Consider the following 17,475-nt stretch of genomic DNA (forward strand, 5'->3'; position numbering starts at 1 on the left):
GGTTACGTTTTCGCTTAAGTTATAAATTACAATGATTGACGTTGCTTTAAATATTCTCGAAATATGTGATACATGTGTGGCTATTTGTTAACTGAAATGCAGGCCCGTGGCAAGTCCTTGCAGGGGAGTTTTTATGAAATATTTAAGTTTTGCCGGGGAGCGGCAAGGCTGCAAGCTGTCTGCTGCATCTCTGAGCAAAAGTCAGTCGGTTGAGAAGGTCGGCGACAGGACATGCCTGGAAGAGGATACCCTGTCTAACGGAGGGCGGATAAATACTTTGAATCTTGCACCATGAATGTCCTCCGCAAGGCCCAATGTTTATGGGCACAGCTTAGGCGCTTCGCCTGGACTTCTAGTCGAACAATCACAGGCGAGTCGACACAGGCAGTAGCCTTGCCACAATCGCCTCTCGCCTTTGGTGTGGATATGCAAATCGTTTATTTATTCAACTGCCATGTGGCCGTATATTCAGCCCAGCCTTGGGGCACTGCATAAAAGTATACAGTGTCCCCCAGCCAATATTCATGCTTGTCTGCCGTCAGATCTGGCATCTCTCGAATGAGTTTTTGGGGGACATTTGCAGACACAATTATAATGTGCTATAATTTGGTTTAATGTACGCACATTGAAACTCTAACCGCAGAAACAACAACAGAACAAAACTCCCTTATTGCCCCCAAGGCCGCCCCCCCTACAGCTACTGCTGTGGCATTGCTCATACGCAGTGTGAGCCGGAAGCGGGGCCTGCGAGGGGGGCGGAGCGGGGGGGCCAAGGCCGGAAGGGACTCACTCCGTTGAGCTTGTATTCGGAATTTAAATTTCATGCGGCTGACCAAGGTGCACTCATTGCTGAAACATTGAGTATTTTAAAGAGCACAGGACATGGCACATATGGCCATAGCCTTGCCCTTAAGGGACTCTTTAAGGCCTGGCCGGGAGAATTCCTGTGGCTTGCATAACCACACTCCAATCGAAGAGTCCTGGCCAGGTTAAGCTATTAATCGTTGTGTCATGTCCGTGCTTGTGGTAAATCCTTAGAAATACAGCTTAGATGTTTAGCATTCGGGAAGGGTGTGAGGAGTCGTGGGGTATGTATTGTTTGTGCTTCATGAAACAACAAAACGTTTCAATTGTGTCAAGCTTGTGAAATGCAACTCGAAAGTCCCCCCCCCCCCCCTGGCAGCAGAATGCCCATCAGTTATACCTACTGGAGACAGGGGCTTATCGAGGTATCTCGGGGAAACGGCAACGTAGTCGGCCAACTAGGGTGTCCGGCGACAGACAAAACGCAAAGGAACGGCAGGGAGGCAATACATTTTCCGCAAATAATTGCGCCTTGTGAACCCAGCTGATGATGCTATCTTCGGATGATTTATACGCAGATATCGGATAATTTAAAGTTGGCCACTGTTGTCACCATGCCACCAGATAGGGGGCCACCATTCGGAAGAGAGAAAAAACCCGTAACATGATTTAAGCGACTGTCGATGCCCCGAGCTCGAGCCGGCACTAGTGCCCCTCCCCCCAGGCAGAGTGGATTGCGGCGACCGGCCACTGATTAGCATATAAATCAAGTGGATTTCAGCCTTCGTCTCGAGGTATTAATTAGGGAAAAACAACAGCCCCAGGGCCCCCACTGAACTCCGAGGGAGGCCCAAGAAATTAACTTTTTCTTGTAAACTTAATAAAAAAGTTTCCGTTTCTCGGTGCTCGGTTCTTGGTTCGCTTTCTGCTTTTTTCTGGGTTCCGAAAAAAGTTTGGTCAAACTTTGTGCTTAAAATTCCATTTGGATACTATTGCCTCTCGATACCTAGTCGAGTGGAATTTGCTCGTTTGTTGTTCCGCTCCGCTCTTGTATTGTTTGCAGAGAGAATGGAGAATGCATTCCATGTGGATTTGCCACTTGCCTCTGCTTCTGCTTCTGCTCTGTTCTACTTCGCCCCAAGCCATCCATCAGTGGGCCCATCTAGGTTGGGTAAACTGCGAAAACTGGGAAAAATGTAAAGCGCTTTCCACTTGAGGAAATTGAGTTATGCTGCAAATCCACACACACTCAAACCTTACGTAAAGAGACAGAAAGGTGCTTAGATATATTTCACAGGCGACAAAACTTTCAAGGAGGATTTCCTTTTGGGCTGCAATTAATTGGCGAGGCCCTGAGATACCGACTATGGAAATTGTAGTAAAATTAATCTGAAAATATTCGACACACTCGTAAATATATTCTTACAAATTTAATAGATTTTTAATAGATTTAAATCTAAGTAATTTTTTTTTTTTTTATTTTTTTTTTATTACAAATCAGCTTTACTTAAACTATGATCTAATATTAGTGATATTTACATTGGCTTACTACATATTTTAAGAGTTTAGTGATTAGGTTTATATACAAATTTTAATGATGTGTTATTCAGCAAATTTTTGTATTTTTTATGTTCGATGGGACGTTTGAGTCTGCGTGGGGTCTAAGTAAATACTTTATTGACATGTGAGTGTTTCCTTTTCCCCTGAGCGAGAAAATCATGGAAATTTCGAAAGTCGCGTTTCCTGGCTTTTTGCCTGGCCCGGAGGGCAGCGGCTTATCCCCGGCACGGTCCTCGAGCTCTGCTCCCCCCCGGTTGTTGGCCAATTTGCGTCGATTTTTCGCCCCTCTATTTTAAGAGCCGTGAGGCCGCCATTTGACCGGGGGCCATTCAACAGAGATCCGTTAAACTGCGGCAGATTTGAAAGCCCGGACAAGATTTAATGAATTTATGTCAAGGTGCGAGGGAATGTCTCTCTCTCCCTCTGTCCCTGTCTCTGGGCGCTGGGCAGTGGACAAGTGTCGGATTTGGTCGCTCGTAGGAGACAGGACCTGTCAACAATAAAGCCTGAATGCCATTTTAATTGGCGCATCGGGGCGTTGGCTGCTGGTCGAAAAGGCGCGAATCCTTGGCAGAGAACTGGCTCCCCCAGGACTGGGTACGGGGGAGGGGGATGCTCCGTTTGGCCTTCAGTCCGTTGCGCACAATTAAAAGTTGTCCGCGATGTTTGCCCCGGACCCGGACCCCGGACCCGCACCCCAAGCCCAAACCCCAGCCCAAACCCAAGCCGAACCACAGCCAGGGTCCATTCCGGTCTTGGCCAAAAGTAGCAAAATGAGCAAAAGTTTAGTGAATTAAGTGCATCGGAGAATGGCAGCCCGTGACGGTCCCGGGGAGTGGTCGGCGACAGCTCAAAGGTCACGGGGTCCCGGGACAAACTTTCCATTGATTTTAGCAGCCACAAGCAGAGTGCAAGATTTCAGGGGAGATTTCAAGCCATAGTATGCCCTGAGTTTAGAGGATACTTAGTCGATCATCAGCCCACATTGATTCGGATACGGACTGAGAATGAATTTCGTTTTGTCGCGGCGAGTGCTGCGGATGGGCGGCTGCCAGGTGCTGGAACCAAACATATATAATGTCCGCCAACTGCTGAAGACCTTCGACACGATCGTCTACGCCGCGGATGGGGTGCTGTGGCGCCACGATCAGGGCACTCACGGGAGCTGCCGATACGTTCAATGCCCTGCGGGCGATGGGCAAGAATTCGTTCATCTGCACCAACAACTCGGAGGCCTCGTGCCGGGCCCTGAGCAAGAAGACAGACAGCATGGGCTTCCTGATAGCCGAGAACGAGATCCTCTCCTCGGCGCAGGCTCTGGCCGCTATATGCGAGAGCGGAAGTTCAATCGCAAGGTCTACATCGTGGGTGGGCCAGGGCATCAAGGACGAGCTGCGGCAGGTCGGGATCGAGAGTCTGCCGCTGGACTTGGCTCCTCCACGCAGGAGAACTCCATGGTGGACCAAGGTGCAAAAAAATGTACTTAGATGCGAATGTGGGCGCCGTGGCCGTCGGCATGGACTTGGGCCTCAATGTGCTGAAGCTGACCAAGGCCAGCATATACCTCCGGGACCCCAAAGACCCTCTTTTTGGCCACCAATCGCGATCGCGCCTTTCCAGTGGCTGCCGACCGTCAAGTGCCCGGGGCGGGAGTCGTGGTGGCTGCCATACAGGCGGTGGCGAAGCGGGCCCCGTTCACCTGCGGCAAGCCCAGTCCCTATGTCTGCTCCCATCTGATACGTCAGGGTGTCATCGAGCCGGAACGCACCCTGCTGGTGGGCGACACGTGAGTTTCTCACTCCTATATGGTATTTTCGCTTACTTTCATGCCTTTCCCCCCCCCCCGCCCAGCATGTACACGGATATGCAGTTCGGCTACAACTGCGGCTTTCACACTCTACTGGTGGGCACTGGCGTCAGCAGTCTCCAGGATGTCCGCCATGCCCTGGCCTCTAAGCAGGCCTTTGCGTACCAGCAGATACCAGACCTGCATCTGCACAGGCTCTCGGACTTGCTGCCATTCATACCCTCCCGAAACTATTAAGGCCCCTACACCTGACACCTTACCCCTTACACCTTACCCTTAGACTACATTCATTACTTTAGACAGACAGATAGACACCACGCTCTTACGGCAGTACTTTTGATACCCCTCGCTGTGGGGGGAATGTATAATTGATTGATAATTAAATTTATGTGGCACTGGCGCGCCCTTTAGGGGGGATCCCGAGAAGGGTCCTGAGAGCGGTTAATACGATGTGTACCTATTATTTCTCGGTGCTGGGCTTGCTCTGTTCAAACAGTGCTTTTTGATTGGATCTGAGATCTTGGTTTCTGAGAAAACTCACAATCTAGTACTGGCTGTGTGGAATGTCAATTGTGGTTTGACTGTTTTATTGTTGTTTCAAAATATCACCTACGAGCAGTTGTAGTCCCGTGCTGAGCCATGTTCAAGCGTACCTGCACGGATCTGACCAAAATACCCAAGGAGAAGGTGCGCCAGTGGCTGACCACAATCGAATCGGTGATATTCGATGCCGACGGTGTTCTGTGGCACCTGAACCGGCCGATCAATGGGGCAGTGGAGACCTTTAATATGATCAAGAGCTCGGGCAGGCAGGTGCTGGTGGCGACCAACCATTCGGGTCTGCTCACCAAGGATCTGGCCGCGAAGGCGCACCAGTTCGGCTACGAGATCCAGGAAGAGCAGATACTGAGCTCGGCGCTGTCCGTGGCCAGGTTCCTCAGCGCGAAGGGGTTCAAAAAGAAGGCGTACATCGTCGGGGAGTCGGCCATTGTCGATGAGCTTGCCAAGGAGAACATCTGCAGCTTCTCTGTGGGCAAGGAGAAGCTGCTCAAGCTCATGGAACAGTTTGCCAAGCATATGTACCTGGATCACGAGGTGGGCGCCGTGATAATCGGCAAGGATGAGAGCTTCAATGTGCCGAAGATAATCAGGGCCAGTTCGTACCTCCAGGGGCCGAAGGTCCTCTTCCTGGGCACCTGTCTGGACACCGCCTATCCGGTGGGCAAAAACCGGATGATTGTGGGCGCCGGTGCCATGGTGGCCGCCGTGAAGGCCATCACTGGCCGAATGCCGCTGATTTTGGGCAAGCCGAATCCCCTGATGGTGGAGCAGCTGCTGCAATGCGGCGTCCTCAAGCGGGAGTCCACGCTGATGGTTGGCGACACGTAAGTGGTCCGTCCTCCTGCCCCACCTGCTCTTACCTCACCCGCCTATTCCAGTCTCTACACGGACATTCTGTTCGCCAGCAACTGCGACTTCCAATCGCTTTTCGTGGGCACCGGCGTCAGCATCTTGAAAGAGGTGCGCCAGATTTGCAATGACGAAGGACACATTCGCATCTAAGTACATTTTTTGCACCTGGTCCACCATGGAGTTCTCCTGCGTGGAGGCCAAGTCCAGCGGCAGACTCTCGATCCCGACCTGCCGCAGCTCGTCCTTGATGCCCTGGCCACCCACGATGTAGACCTTGCGATTGAACTTCCGCTCTCGCATATAGCGGGCCAGAGCCTGCGCCGAGAACGAGATCCTCTCCTCGGCGCAGGCTCTGGCCCGCTATATGCGAGAGCGGAAGTTCAATCGCAAGGTCTACATCGTGGGTGGCCAGGGCATCAAGGACGAGCTGCGGCAGGTCGGGATCGAGAGTCTGCCGCTGGACTTGGCCTCCACGCAGGAGAACTCCATGGTGGACCAGGTGCAAAAAATGTACTTAGATGCGAATGTGGGCGCCGTGGCCGTCGGCATGGACTTGGGCCTCAATGTGCTGAAGCTGACCAAGGCCAGCATATACCTCCGGGACCCAAAGACCCTCTTTTTGGCCACCAATCGCGATCGCGCCTTTCCAGTGGCTGCCGACCGTCAAGTGCCCGGGGCGGGAGTCGTGGTGGCTGCCATACAGGCGGTGGCGAAGCGGGCCCCGTTCACCTGCGGCAAGCCCAGTCCCTATGTCTGCTCCCATCTGATACGTCAGGGTGTCATCGAGCCTGAACGCACCCTGCTGGTGGGCGACACGTGAGTTTCTCACTCCTATATGGTATTTTCGCTTACTTTCATGCCTTTACCCCCCCCCGCCCAGCATGTACACGGATATGCAGTTCGGCTACAACTGCGGCTTTCACACTCTACTGGTGGGCACTGGCGTCAGCAGTCTCCAGGATGTCCGCCATGCCCTGGCCTCTAAGCAGGCCTTTGCGTACCAGCAGATACCAGACCTGTATCTGCACAGGCTCTCGGACTTGCTGCCATTCATACCCTCCCGAAACTATTAAGGCCCCTACACCTGACACCTTACCCCTTACACCTTACCCCTTAGACTACATTCATTACTTTAGACAGACAGATAGACACCACGCTCTTACGGCAGTACTTTTGATACCCCTCGCTGTGGGGGGAAATGTATAATTGATTGATAATTAAATTTATGTGGCACTGGCGCGCCCTTTAGGGGGGATCCCGAGAAGGGTCCTGAGAGCGGTTAATACGATGTGTACCTATTATTTCTCGGTGCTGGGCTTGCTCTGTTCAAACAGTGCTTTTTGATTGGATCTGAGATCTTGGTTTCTGAGAAAACTCACAATCTAGTACTGGCTGTGTGGAATGTCAATTGTGGTTTGACTGTTTTATTGTTGTTTCAAAATATCACCTACGAGCAGTTGTAGTCCCGTGCTGAGCCATGTTCAAGCGTACCTGCACGGATCTGACCAAAATACCCAAGGAGAAGGTGCGCCAGTGGCTGACCACAATCGAATCGGTGATATTCGATGCCGACGGTGTTCTGTGGCACCTGAACCGGCCGATCAATGGGGCAGTGGAGACCTTTAATATGATCAAGAGCTCGGGCAGGCAGGTGCTGGTGGCGACCAACCATTCGGGTCTGCTCACCAAGGATCTGGCCGCGAAGGCGCACCAGTTCGGCTACGAGATCCAGGAAGAGCAGATACTGAGCTCGGCGCTGTCCGTGGCCAGGTCCTCAGCGCGAAGGGGTTCAAAAAGAAGGCGTACATCGTCGGGGAGTCGGCCATTGTCGATGAGCTGGCCAAGGAGAACATCTGCAGCTTCTCTGTGGGCAAGGAGAAGCTGCTCAAGCCCATGGAACAGTTTGCCAAGGATATGTACCTGGATCACGAGGTGGGCGCCGTGATAATCGGCAAGGATGAGAGCTTCAATGTGCCGAAGATAATCAGGGCCAGTTCGTACCTCCAGGAGCCGAAGGTCCTCTTCCTGGGCACCTGTCTGGACACCGCCTATCCGGTGGGCAAAAACCGGATGATTGTGGGCGCCGGTGCCATGGTAGGCCGCCGTGAAGGCCATCACTGGCCGAATGCCGCTGATTTTGGGCAAGCCGAATCCCCTGATGGTGGAGCAGCTGCTGCAATGCGGCGTCCTCAAGCGGGAGTCCACGCTGATGGTTGGCGACACTGTAAGTGGTCCGTCCTCCTGCCCCACCTGCTCTTACCTCACCCGCCTATTCCAGTCTCTACACGGACATTCTGTTCGCCAGCAACTGCGGCTTCCAATCGCTTTTCGTGGGCACCGGCGTCAGCATCTTGAAAGAGGTGCGCCAGATTTGCAATGACGAAGGACACAGCAAAGTGGACATGATCCCAGACACCTATCTGCCCTCTCTGGGACACTTGCGGGAGTTCCTCTGCTAGATCTGTCGATCATGAACACAACACATGAATGCATGCCCATCCATCTCGTACAACTTCTAAATGTAATGCTTCCGGTAATCACCGGATAGCACTCACGGGACACTGTCGAACTAAGAATTATTACGGGCCGGGGCACCTAGGCAATCGCCGGATAGTACTCACGGGACACTTTCGAACTAAGAATTGCTACGGGGATCGGGGATATCGACAAGCATCGCCGAGGGTGCCTAGGCAATCGCCGGATAGCACTCACGGGACACTGTCGAACTAATAATTGCTACGGGGGTCGGAGACAGGGTTAGAGAGAGACAGGGCGGAGAAAAAATGAAATTGTTTTCTTGATGCTGGCTATAATAATAATACGATCCAATTCAGATTCTGCAGTCTAAAAGATATGGTCATTCTCTTCGTTTCTGCGTTTTTGGTTTTCTCGTATCGTCGAAATTGTGGATGCCACAGATTTTCGTCCTTTGTGGAGGCGGAAGTGGGCGGGGCAAAGTTTTGAAATATTTTTGTAGCAGTGACATATCACAGAAGTCTGGATCCAAAACATCGTTGCTCTAGCTCTTATAGTCTTTGAGCATTAGGCGCTGAAGGGGACGGACAGACGGACAGACGGACGGACGGACAGACGGACAGACGGACAGACAGACATGGCTTAATCGACTCGGCTATTGATGCTGATCAAGAATATATATACTTTATGGGGTCGGAAACGATTCCTTCTGGACGTTACACACATCCATTTTCACCACAAATCTAATATACCCCAATACTCATTTTGAGTATCGGGTATAACGAGTAGCAGGGAATCGGGACTGTACTATGCCAGTCGGAACCATTAGGCCAATAATAGCTGTATATCTCTGTAAAACCGCCCGTGAGGTCGACCATTATTCACGTACAGCGAGGCTGGCTTCCCTAACCTCCCTAGCCATAGCGTCAACACGTGGCCGCCGCGCCCACACGAGGAGGAGAGCGCCGCGGCAAGACGGCAGAGAAAGGGAACCGAGCCGAAGCTGGGTAGAAATCGCTGGAGAGAGAGCGACACGGGCGCGGCGAGCAGCGCGTCGTGAGCGGTAGAGGCCGAGTGAGCGTCGGAATCCTCCCGAAGACCAACCAGCCCGGCTATATATTTCGTACCCAGACCCAGAAGAGGATAGCAAATGCCCGGCCCTCGGCGCGAGCAGTCATTCAATGAACGGTCTTCAGCGCGATCATTCAATGCCCGGCCTACAAAATAGCCGAGAGTAAACGCCCGACCTTCAATGTGATCAGTCAGCGGATCCCACTTTGGGTGTCCCACCCCAAGCGTGATTTAAGTGGGGGGATTATGTAGTGCGCTTGTTGTAAGAAAAAAAATTGTTTGCATCGACGTCTTAATTTTCCCTAAAATTATGCTACGCGAATAGGCTAAGTCTTCTGTTGGGTTCAAGAAAGCTAAGCTTTTAACACGCCATATTATTTATTATATTATTTCTTTTGGCTGACGTTTTAATCGGCCTCTTCCTCCCACTGTCATTTTGACAAATCGGAAAGAAAAAGGGAAGAACGATGGATGAGGCCTTGATTTCCGGGAAAAGCAGCTCGCTCTCTCCTCATGGTATCCGAACAGTACGGACGTACTTATCCAGCTCTCAAGAAAAAAATTTAATAAAAGTTAAAAATCAAATAAAAGTTCTCCGTAGATCAGCACGATCCGCCGGCCTTTCGAAAGCAAGACCCCATCCACCCAGTAGAGAAATCAATCCCCCATCCACTGTGCAGAGGATGGTGCAGTTTTTTCCGACGATCGCCCCAAAGCGGGCCACCGTAGAGTTGGGACGCTCCCCCCAACGCCCCAACGCCCTCCACCAAAGCGGTCCACCGTAGAGTTGGGAAACTCCACCTAAAGCCCCAACGCCATCCACCACATCGAGCCCTTCAGCAGTTCCCGAGCTTCAGCGCCGACAGAGAGCGGCCCCTCAGCCGTTTCCGAGCTTTAGCGCCGGCAGCAGCGAGCTCTTCGCCGCCCCAACGCGAGTCGTCGCGACCGAGAGTGGTCCATCCAGCCACCGGGCCAAGAGCCCTAAACAAAAAGTGCCAAGTGATCTTCCTTGCTAATGACAAGGAATAACCAGACTCGTCCAATAAAAAAGAGACCCTGACCCGAATTTTTTTGTCACCGTGCTTCGCCCTAACCTAAATGTCAGATCATGGCATGTGCAGGTTAAGTGTATTAAATAAACCCCAACGGAACGGGCAGAACTCGTATGAACCTCTTTGTGGCCCATTGTGCATTTACTCCCAAAGAACATATATGCGCTTGTTAGGCCGTTGCCCCTTTTGCCCGTGAAACGAAACCAGCTGCTTGGAGCTTTTTCCGTGCGCCTACACCTTGGTCTATGTATCAAGACCTACCCCCATCGAACCTGAATAAACGAATATATATTGAATAAAGAATAATATATAGAAGTTAAATATGGAATAATTTGATTTATGCTCTATATATGCCCAAAAAAAAGTCCCTAAACAAAAAGAAAAAGAAAAGATCAAGATAATCCGGTGTTAGCCGTGGTCATGCGTGTCCATGTGTGTGTGCTCTCTCTCTAAAACTTACAGGTATATTAGAAGAGTTTTTCTAATCAGTTACCGAAAACTTTGGGTGGCTGTAATTTAAATTATTTATTTGGCGGGGCGAAAAACTTGATACGCTCGATCTATTTCAAGGTTGGCGAACAACTATATTTTCTTCACAATTCAAATCTCTTACTCTAGCTATCCTACGGTGGCAAAGCGGGGCGAATTCGCCAAGAGCGAGAGAGCGAGCTTTTATTGCGCTCCCGCTTTGCCCTAGCCTAACTTACACTAGACTTCATAATTCATAATTCATAATTCCATCTATAACTAATAATTGTGGCCATGGATGGAAGGTCACGCAACACCGGCCCCGTTGAACGCCTGCATCGGCTTCAACACATTGGGAGCGGCGCTAATTTGTGTATGGGCCGCCGAAAAACCGCTCCAGTGCTAGTCCTTATTTCGACGACCCTGACCATGCCGTCCTCTCCTGCGTGCGTGGCTATGACCCTCCCTACGAGCCACTCCTGAGGCGGCAGATTGTCCTCGGCCACGATGACGAGGTCTCCTTCCTCGAGGTTCGGTTGCTGCTGGTGCCATTTGCCCCGAATTTGCAGCCCCAGGACATATTCGCGGGACCATCGCTGCCAAAACGCTTGCCTGACTGACGAGACAAGTCGCCATCGCCGCAAGCAACTGAGACTCTCCTGGTCCGGAGTCCGCAGTGCTGGGGGGGCGATGAGCGACCCGCCTGTCAGCAGGTGCCCGGGTGTTAGGGCCTCGCCGTCGCTTGGATCTTGGCTGATGGCTCCCAGCGGCCTCGAGTTCATTATGGCCTCGATGCCGACGAGGACTGTGGCGAGCTCTTCGGCGGTTAGGAGCGCGCTGCCTACCGCCCGTAGGAGTAGGCTCTTGGCAGTTTTTACACCTGCCTCCCATAGCCCTCCCATGTGAGGAGCTCGCGGCGGTATGAACGCAAATTCGCATCCGTTTTTTGACGCAAAGTCGCGAATTGCGTCTCCCTGCTCCTTGATCCTGATCCGCAGAGCGCTGAGATGGCGGCTCGCTCCGACGAAGTTCGTCCCGTTGTCGCAATGAACGACTTGGGGATATCCTCGGCGCCCGACGAACCTTTGAAAAGCCAACAAAAAACAATCAGTGGTTAGATCGGAAACTATTTCTAGGTGAACCGCCTTGGACGCAAAACAAACAAAAAGCGCAATGTATGACTTGTATGGGGGCCTTCCGCGAATTTTCAATGTCGTGTGCACTGGTCCACAAAAATCAACGCCGCAAATTGAAAATGGGCGGAGAGCACGGAGTCGATCTGCGGGTAAATTCCCCATGAGTTGCGTCAGCAATCGAGGCTTGCATTTAAAACAGCGCATACATGATCGAACTGTCTGACGGCAGACCTCCTGAGCGTTCACTATCCACACGCTCTGTCGAAGGATGCTCACAAAGTGCTCGTGGGCCGACATGAAAATTCGAATGGTGCAGATGACGAATATAGCTTCGCACGAATTGCGAGCGCTTAGTCAAAAGCAGAGGAAACTTGGCATCGTATGATATAGGAGCTTTAGCTAGTCGCCCCCCCACTCGCAACAACGAAAAGTTACACCAAGTCCCTGTGTCTTCATGGATGAATGGGTTCAACCGCTGAAGACTAGGACCAATTGTAGATCCTTTCCTAACCTTTTCGATTTCTCCTTGATACTCGTGATGCTGGACGATTTCGACAATTTTATAAAAGGCTTCATTGTATTCGGTCGGTGAGATAGTTTTTTCGAATTTTAGGCTTGGGTCTTTACATTTTCTTATAAAGCGGAACACATACACAAACACTCTAAGCAGTTTGAGGTGTGACGAGAATCCCTCGATGACATCTAACAGCTCCGAACTTCGCACAGCCGCGGTCAGCCCGACCGCAGTCTTCCTCTTTTCCAGCTGAAGATCATCGGAGTGTTCGAAATGAGCGTTCTTGGGCCAGTTTTCTTCTTCCTCTTTCAGAAATGATGGTCCTTCGAACCAAATTGACTGAACGATTTCGTCGACGTCACAACCTCTTGAGACAATATCTGCTGGGTTCTGTTTCGTGGGTACATGCCGCCACGTAGCATCATCTGACCACTCTTGAATCTCAGCCACTCTATTTGAAACGAAAGTCGACAACGACGATGGATGAGACCGGATCCAATGGAGAGTTACCTCTGAATCCGACCAATAAACGACTCGTTCAATGGGCACGTTTAATAGGGGCTTGATTCTGTGACAGAGATCTGCGAGAAGGTGAGCGGCACATAACTCAAGCCTTGGGAGCGTTTTGGTCTTGAGCGGCGCTACTTTGGATTTCGAAGTCAACAATGATACTTTTAAACCTTCTGCAGTTCTGCTACGTATATAGACGCACGCTCCATACGCTCTCATGGAGGCGTCAGCAAAGGCATGTATTTGAACCGGTGACATCGGATCGGAATACACAAACCGAGATATGGATATGTCTTCCAATTGAGATAGTGTATTTTTCAACTTATTCCACGCTGTTTCCAAATGCAGCGGGATCGACTCATCCCAATCTAGTTTGTTAAGCCAAAGCTCCTGCAATAGGATCTTGCCTTTTATAACGATAGGACTTAATAAACCTAGGGGGTCAAACAACTTTGATGTCACCGATAGTATGTTCCGTTTTGTCGCTTGGAGACCCATAACTGAATTGTCAATTTTGAACTTAAAGGCATCGTCAGTAGGAACCATGAGATTCCTAACGCCTTTGTCGACTCTGAATCCGAGATTGTTATGGGTTTGGCTGTGCTCTTAGATGCGGTGATCTCGGGTGAGTTTGAAAACCACTTAGTCAACTCAAACCCTGCGGTCTGAAGAACCTGAGACACTTCGGACTTAATTGCCCTTAGCTCCTCTACGCATGCAGCACCAGTCAACAAGTCATCGACGTAAAAGTCGGACCCAATAACGTTAGCAGCTCTAGGGAATGAGAGCTTCGCAGACTCACTCAACCTTTTCAAACACCGGATAGCTAAGAATGGGGCTGGTCCAGTCCCATAGGTTACAGTGTTGAGCTTGTATAATCTCAAGGATTCAGAAGGGTCTCTTCTCCACACTATGAGCTGAAACTGCCGATCCGCTTCGTTCACCATCACTTGGCGATACATCTTTTTAACATCAGCAGTCAGGGCAAACCTGTGCAGACGGAAACGGAGCAGTGTCGAGTATAATTCCTCTTGAATGGTAGGTCCCACCATCAGAATGTCATTTAAGGCCACCTGTGAGGACGTCTTGGACGAAGCATCGAACACGACTCGGAGCTTGGTAGACGTACTTTGGGGCCTCAGAACACACTGATGAGGGATTACGTAGTGTGGAGTAGACGGAATCGTATTGTCAGTAGGAGACATATGACCTAAGGAGAGGTACTCTTCCATGAATTCCAAGTACATTTTCTTCAACTCAGGGTCACGATGCAATCGTCTTTCAAGCGACAAAAACCGCCGTTTCGCAACCTCAAAGGAGTTGCCTAAACAATTTGGATCTGATTTAAACGGGAGCCTTACTTCGAACCGACCTGATGATAGTACCTGAGTCGTCTTACGATAGTGTTCTTCACATAGCTTGTGCTCAGGTGTGGCAATTTTCTTGGTAGATGGCATTTCTTCCAGTGACCAAAACTTTTTCAAGGTCCTATCGATGGATACTAGCAACTCTTCACTGCAACTCAAACTGTTTGTAATTTGAGGAGCAGAACTCCTGGAAACATATTTTCCCGACACAACCCAACCAAGAAGGGTTTTCTGAAGAGTTGGAAAGTCAGGACCTTGTTTAATTTGACCAACAGCTAATAATTCAAAGAACGATTCTGCTCCAATTAACATATCTATTCTTTGTGGCTTGTAGAAATAAGGGTCTGCCAGTGGTAGGTTCTCTGGGATTCGCCAGTCAGTCACATTCACTGACTGGTCAGGGTGATAACCTGAAATTGATTTCAGGATCCAAAAATCAAAGGAGAACTCACTACCATTTATTCGCGACTTCACCACTGTGTGTATTTTATCCTTTACTTGAGAATTAGATTCACCAATTCCAAGCAAGTTAATACAGGACTCCTCTCTACGGATCTGTAAGCGATTAGCGAGGTCCTCGGTAATGAAATTTGTTTGTGATCCAGAGTCGAGCAGAGCTCTGGCCAGAATGTGTTCACCGCTCTTAGTTCGGACGCTTACGATCGACGTAGCCAGAATTACCCTGTCCAACGCTGTCGCATGCAAAACATGTGACGTGGAAGGTTGATTCTGATTTGATGGAGGAGAAGGACTCTCTTGGGGTGGTGGCAACGCGAGACTATTAGCCGACACTGTGTATCGATGCAATAATGTATGATGTGAGCGGCTGCACACTCGACATTTATTGGCTTTGCATTTTACAACAGCGTGGCCTTTTCGCAGACAATTAATGCATAGGGATGCCGACTTAGCAAACTCAAACCTTTGCATCACCGAGAGACGCGAAAATGAAGGGCAATTTGACACTACATGGTCTCCTGAATTGCAGTAGCTACAAGTTTGCTGAGTTCTACTGTTGGTGGAAGTGGAAGAACAAGCAAATGAACTGCGATTATGTTGCTTGCTTGGCATGACTTTGTCTTGCCTTGGCTTGGTCGATTCTTCAGCAGACAGATGCTGGTATCGACGATTCAAGACTTTCTCAAAGTCGGACCAAAGCGGCAACTTCTCATAAGTAAGCTGTTCATCCCACTTTTGTTTCGTCACTGGGTCGACTCTGTTTAAAACGAGGTGAATGAGCATTGCATTCGAAATTGTTGTATCATCTCCGATCGACAGTAACGATCCGTAAATCGACGAAACAGTATCGATTAGAGTTCTTAGAGATGATGCAGATTGATGCGACATTCTCGGCAGATTGAACAATGTGGAAATATTATTCGTGAAAATCAAATAATCGTTGTCATACACTCGTTTTAGGCCAGCCATGGCCTTTTCATAATTTGCCTCGGTGACTTGGAACGCCTTTATTGTTCCTAATGCTTCATCAGAGAGGCACGAAATCAAATGATTAAATTTTTCGATCACCGGTATGCTGTTGTCGCTATGGACTAGTCTTTCAAAAAGGCTAATGAAATTTTTTAATTCCGAGTGTTTACCACTAAATTTGGGTAATGCCAATTTCGGAAGTCTAGCATGAGTTGGGGCTGAAGAAGACACTGGCTTCGTCTCGCTTGCTGCATCAAAGGCGGCGATAAGCGACATTATCTTTCCTTTGGTGACAATTATCAGCTCTTCCAACTCGGCTGCATATGCATCATCACCTGTTATATCCTCGATTTGCTCCTGCAAATGGTTAGCCTTTTCAATTGAAGCATTCAAACAATCTAATCTACATTGTAATTCCGGTAATTGCAAAGGAATCGACCCTTGATCTAATCGATCCTCTAAGCGGCGAATGCTTTTTACTCTACTTTTGAGCTTAATCTTTAAGTCTTCAAGAGTGGGTTTACTTTTTTCTGCCATAATGGTTGTGTTTTTATTTATTTATTTATTATTATTATTATTTTTTTTTTTTAATTTTAAATTTTTGAACGAGAACGATAATCGAAAACGAATTTTAATTTAATGTCGAGGCACGAGGTATCAAGGGAAAGAGTTGTTGCAAGTAACAGCCGAAAACAATATACCCGTTAGATACAGGGTAGCGCGTCACTTGGCAAGTAACAGCCGAAAACAATATACCCGTTGGATGCAGGGTAGCGCGTCACTTGGCAAGTAACAGCCGAAAACAATATACCCGTTGGATGTAGGGTAGCGCGTCACTTGGCGCACCGTTAAGCTCAAGAGCGGCAACGAAAATTCTCCCAACAAATACAACGCAAGCAGCAGTGGAGAAGCGAAAGCGATAACGAAATAATGCACCGGTGCTGCTGCTTGTATGTATGTGTGGATATTTTCTATACGCCGTGGCTTGGGTGAACGAACGAACAAACTTTGTTCTAACGACGAGAAAGGTAGAACAAAATAAATGGGGGTGGGTGGGGGGGGGGGGGGACAGTGATTGCAGTAAACGAAAGATGTATGTATGTATGTACATATAACTGTTGCGTCCAAATAGCGGTTCACATATGTATGTCTGTTTGGGTCGATATGTATGTATGTATTTATGTTTTTAGTTATATTTATGCAATTACTAACAAAATGCATGCAATCAAGCTCTACTATATATGTATCATACGTCTGTGCCTAGAATTGAAGGCGATGTGCAATGTTTTCAGCACAAGACACCTCAAAGAGAGATCTGAATGTCTTTTGCTCAGCCTTCAATTTTCTGCACAAATACCTCTGATTCCTCTTTTGGATTTTTGAATCCAACTGCTACTTTCCTGTCTTTTTCGCAGGGCATCCCTCGGCGGTAGCAGAATTGCACAAAAATTATTGTTGGCGCGACCGACGCGATGATATTTTACAAAAATTGATTGCCGATTGCACACACACACGACGCGGGCAACGAATATGTTTGCATATGTATACTGCAATTTCTTGTGTCACTGTCACTTGTTTTTTGTTGCCTATAATTCACTTTACAGTCCACCCGGGGGCGCCATGAAAAATTAGAAGAGTTTTTCTAATCAGTTACCGAAAACTTTGGGTGGCTGTAATTTAAATTATTTATTTGGCGGGGCGAAAAACTTGATACGCTCGATCTATTTCAAGGTTGGCGAACAACTATATTTTCTTCACAATTCAAATCTCTTACTCTAGCTATCCTACGGTGGCAAAGCGGGGCGAATTCGCCAAGAGCGAGAGAGCGAGCTTTTATTGCGCTCCCGCTTTGCCCTAGCCTAACTTACAC

The 17,475-nt window shown here is 49.2% G+C and overlaps 1 protein-coding gene and 1 pseudogene across 1 annotated transcript; both read left to right on the forward strand.

Moving 5' to 3' along the window:
• The first annotated feature begins 3,375 nt into the window (after positions 1 to 3,375).
• Positions 3,376 to 4,439, forward strand: LOC113566865 (annotated as a pseudogene).
• A 2,622-nt stretch (positions 4,440 to 7,061) lies between these two features.
• Positions 7,062 to 8,043, forward strand: LOC113566866 (glycerol-3-phosphate phosphatase-like). Its single transcript, XM_026994028.1, has 3 exons — positions 7,062 to 7,354; positions 7,444 to 7,815; positions 7,890 to 8,043. The coding sequence occupies exons 1-3, from the start codon at positions 7,062 to 7,064 to the stop codon at positions 8,041 to 8,043; spliced, it is 819 nt and encodes a 272-aa protein (XP_026849829.1).
• The last annotated feature ends 9,432 nt before the right edge of the window (positions 8,044 to 17,475 follow it).

This window comes from Drosophila persimilis, unplaced genomic scaffold (genome assembly GCF_003286085.1).
Source record: "Drosophila persimilis strain 14011-0111.01,24,50 unplaced genomic scaffold, DperRS2 tig00001129-arrow-arrow-pilon, whole genome shotgun sequence".
NCBI lineage: Eukaryota > Metazoa > Arthropoda > Insecta > Diptera > Drosophilidae > Drosophila > Drosophila persimilis.